This window comes from Castanea sativa, chromosome 9, assembly GCF_040712315.1.
Source record: "Castanea sativa cultivar Marrone di Chiusa Pesio chromosome 9, ASM4071231v1".
Classification (NCBI taxonomy): Eukaryota; Viridiplantae; Streptophyta; class Magnoliopsida; order Fagales; family Fagaceae; genus Castanea; species Castanea sativa.
Genome location: NC_134021.1, coordinates 15,010,184 through 15,013,832, shown reverse-complemented (window position 1 = coordinate 15,013,832; position 3,649 = coordinate 15,010,184). Strand labels below are relative to the sequence as shown.

The 3,649-nt window shown below is 44.2% G+C and overlaps 1 protein-coding gene across 1 annotated transcript; it reads right to left on the bottom strand.

Moving 5' to 3' along the window:
* Positions 1-1,842: 1,842 nt before the first annotated feature.
* Positions 1,843-2,562, bottom strand: LOC142608809 (uncharacterized). The gene is made up of 2 exons (XM_075780481.1): positions 2,317-2,562; positions 1,843-2,220 (listed from the first exon to the last, which is right to left on the bottom strand). Exons 1-2 carry the CDS (start codon positions 2,560-2,562, stop codon positions 1,843-1,845), a joined length of 624 nt encoding a protein of 207 aa, XP_075636596.1.
* Between the last annotated feature and the right edge of the window lie 1,087 nt (positions 2,563-3,649).

Genomic DNA, 3,649 nt, shown 5'->3' with positions numbered 1-3,649 from the left:
GAAGCATAATATCGTTTTAGTCATTTTCATTGATGGGGTCCATTAGATCCTTGCCATCCATCTGGGCCAAACGATAATACCCACTTGCGTGTGCTTCTCTTATCACAAGGGGTCCCTCCCATTTTAGTGAGAACTTAGATGGTCCTGCCATATCTTACCTGATGTGGTCTGCTGCCTTTAGTACAAGTTGCCCTTCTAAAAACACTCTTTCTCTAGTCATCCTGCCATAAGCTTAAGTCATTCTTTGTTTGTATTTGTGGCTATGTTCTTGAGCCTCTTCCTTTTCTCGTCCAGCCCCCCTAAGTCTTCACACCTTTCTACCGCAAAAACTTCTTTCTCCTTTTCTTTTTTCTGCATGTGCATGACTCTTAAAAAGGGAGTCATTACTTCTGTTGGACTCATCAACTCTGTTCCATTGACTAAAAAAAAGGGTGAAAACCCTGTGGCTGACTTCGGTGAGTTTTGGTAAGCCCAAAAGGCATCTGGCAGGTGTGTCGCCTATTCCCCAATGTATTCCTGGCTTATCTTGCTGATAATCTTTATGAGGGTCTTGTTTGTCGCCTCTGCCTGCCCATTCCTTTGAGGGTAATAGGGCGTTAACCGGTGGTGTTTGATTTGGTAAAACTCTAGCATCTTTCTTACCTCACTATTGACAAAGGGCGCGCCATTGTCATTGATGATCCTGTGGGGTACTCAAAACCTAACAATTATGTTTTCCTTGATAAAATTTGCCATTGCACCTCCTATGGCCTTACAGAGTGGTATCACTCTTGCCCACTTGGTAAAATACTTCTTAGCCACCAGGATCCATATGTACCCACCGCGATGGTGGATTAACTGGTCCCACCAAATCAAGCCCCCAAGTGTGGAAGGGCTATGGTGTGACCATGCTATGCAAGTTCTATGGGTGAGTGTGAATTAAGTTGGCTTGTACTTGGCAGCTGTGGCACTTCTTCACAAATTCTGTTGTGTCTTTTTTCATGGTGGGCCAGTTTTAACGCATCTCTAGCAGGCATCTGTACAACAATTTCTTTCCTTGGTGCTTCCTGCATTCTCCTGCATGTACCTCATTTATCATTTCCCTTGCTTGTTTTAGACCCAAACATCGTAACGGGTCTCCATCATACCCTTTCTTGAAAATGACTCTGTCGTGCAAAAAGTAGCGCGTTGCCAATATTTTAAGCTGATACCTTTCACCATGTTTCTGTGGTAGGATGCCCTCTGCCAAGTACTACACAAACGGGTTCCTCCAATCCTCGCCGATGAAAACAGCATAAATTTCCTCCTTGTCTGCTATAAGCTGACAAGCCTCGCATTGGGTCTAGACTTGGTCAGCATCCTTACCCATGCTTGGCCAATAGAAACCCACCCTTTGGAGTCTATGGTAAAGGCTGACTTCTCCGTAGAACCTGCAAGTTCTGTCATGTACTTCCTTTAACTTTCTTTGGGCATCCTCTTGCCTAACACATCTCAATAAGATTCCTCCCGGAATCCTGCGGTACAGTTCTCCTTTCACTAGGGCGTAATCTTTCAACGCCTTTAATTCTGCCATATCTTCTTCTTTCATCAAGGCTCCTTTATGGGAATCCTCCAATCCTCTTCGCATCTTTCTTCTTGGAATCTCTCCTTCAGCATTTCAATAATGGACTCCTTCCGCTTGCTGACTTCTATCTTGGTGTTGCTTCCTTCAAATGCTATTTGTGACCCCAATGCTACCAACGTGTCTGCGTACCAATTTTCACTCCTTAAAGTGTGCTTTATTTCGAATATTAAGAATTTTTCCTCCATCTTCCGGGCCGTTGTCCTGTACGGGGCTAAGCTGGGCTCTTTTAAAGAGAAGTTTCATTTGGTCTTGCAGACCACTAGGTTGGAGTCTCCTATCACCTTTAAATGCTTAACCCCCATTTCGAGGGTTGTAGCTAGCTCGGTAAGATAAGCCTCATATTCTGCGGTATTGTTTAAGGAAGGAAATTCCAATTTGAATGAGAGTGCCACGGCCTCATCCCCTTCATAATATAGAACTATTCCCGCGCCTCCTAAGTGAACAGTCGAGGATCCGTCGAACTTCATTACCCATTGCTCCTTGATCATTTCTGTCCTGGCTACCTCCCCTGGAACTTCAACATCCAGCGGGAATTCCTCTTCTCTTAGGAATTGTGCCAATAAGTTTGTTATGGCTTGGCTTTTCACTGCTCTGGGCGTTCCTGCCTTCAAGTCATACTGTGACAACTGTAACAATCATTGAGATATCCTTCCAAAGAGGATCGGCTACCGTAGTAGAGCTTTGGTTGCGTGAGACTTTGTCATCAGCCATACCTCATAAGTTAGGAAGTAATGGTGTAGCCTTTGTGAAGCATATACTATTGCCAAGCATGCTCTTTCTGCCCTAGAATAGCGAGTCTCCGCGTCTTTTAGAGCGCGGCTAATATAATAGACTGGTTGCTCAACACCGCTTCCATCCTTTTGGGTGATCAACGCACTTATGGCATACAAGCTGGTGGCTAAGTAGAGCAGTAGTGGCCTTTTGCGAATCAGGGCTTGTACTGTGAGAAGGTTCGTCATAATTTGCTATAACCTCCTAAAGGCTGTCTGCTGTGCTTCTCCCCATTCGAAGCTCTGCCCCTTCTTAAGTAGCTTAGCAAAGGCCGAAGTGATTGATGCTAAACTAGGGATAAACCTTCGAATGTATGAAACTTTCCCCAAAAAAATCTTCAATTCTTTCACCATGGCAGGCGGCTTCATGGTTGCTATGGCTGTGGCTTTGGCTAGGTCTATATCTATTCCTCTGTTGTGGACTAAGAAACCCAGAAATTTTTCAGAAGATACTCCAAAGGCACACTTGAGCAATATTTGGACATGATCTTCTCGCCTTTTTGACTTTACAACTATGTCTTCCACGTAGTCTTCCCACTTACAGTGCATCATGTTGTGGAATATGGCCGTCATGGTACGTTGGTAAGTCGCACCTGCATTTTTCAACCCGAAAGGAATCACTATATAGTAGAAATTGCCTATGGGTGTCCTGAAAGTGGTTTTCTCCGCATCCTTTGGCGCCATTCGGATCTGATTGTATCCGCTGAATCCGTCTATGAAGAAAAACAAGGTGTTTCCTACCGCAGAGTCTATCAATAGGTCCATGTTTGGTAGCAAGAATTCATCTTTTGGGTAAGCTTTGTTGAGATTTCTAAAATCTACACAACACATTATCTGTCCATTCTTCTTCTTTACTGGCACAATGTTAGACAACCAGCGTGGATGCTGGATGGGCTTAATGAAACCTACGGTCATCAACTTCTACATCTCCTTTACTATTTGCTCTTCAATCTTAGTGTGGAACACTCTGGCAGGCTAAGCCACTGGCTTAGCCCCGGGATCCACATTTAGTGTGTGCACCACTAGGCCGGGATCCAACTCGGGCATCTCGCTATAATCCCATACGAAAACATCTTTGAATTCTTTCAGCAACGATATTAATTCCGACTTTTCTTCCTCTAATAATTTTGAACTGATTGAGATGGGCCTTGGCTCCTGTGGAGCAATTCCCGAGTCAAATTCTTCCAACCTTTCTTCTGCTACTACTTGTGTATCCTTTTCTGCTGTAATTTCTTTCTCAGTATTACTTCCCTCTTCTGAACTTTCTTGCGCCACG

Excerpts from the sequence above, each read along its gene's own strand:
- LOC142608809 (XM_075780481.1), bottom strand. The coding sequence starts at position 2,562 with ATGACGAACCTTCTCACAGTACAAGCCCTGATTCGCAAAAGGCCACTA. Across the intron at positions 2,221-2,316 it reads ATTACTTCCTAACTTATGAG|TATGACTTGAAGGCAGGAAC; the intron begins GTATGGCTGATG and ends CAGTTGTCACAG.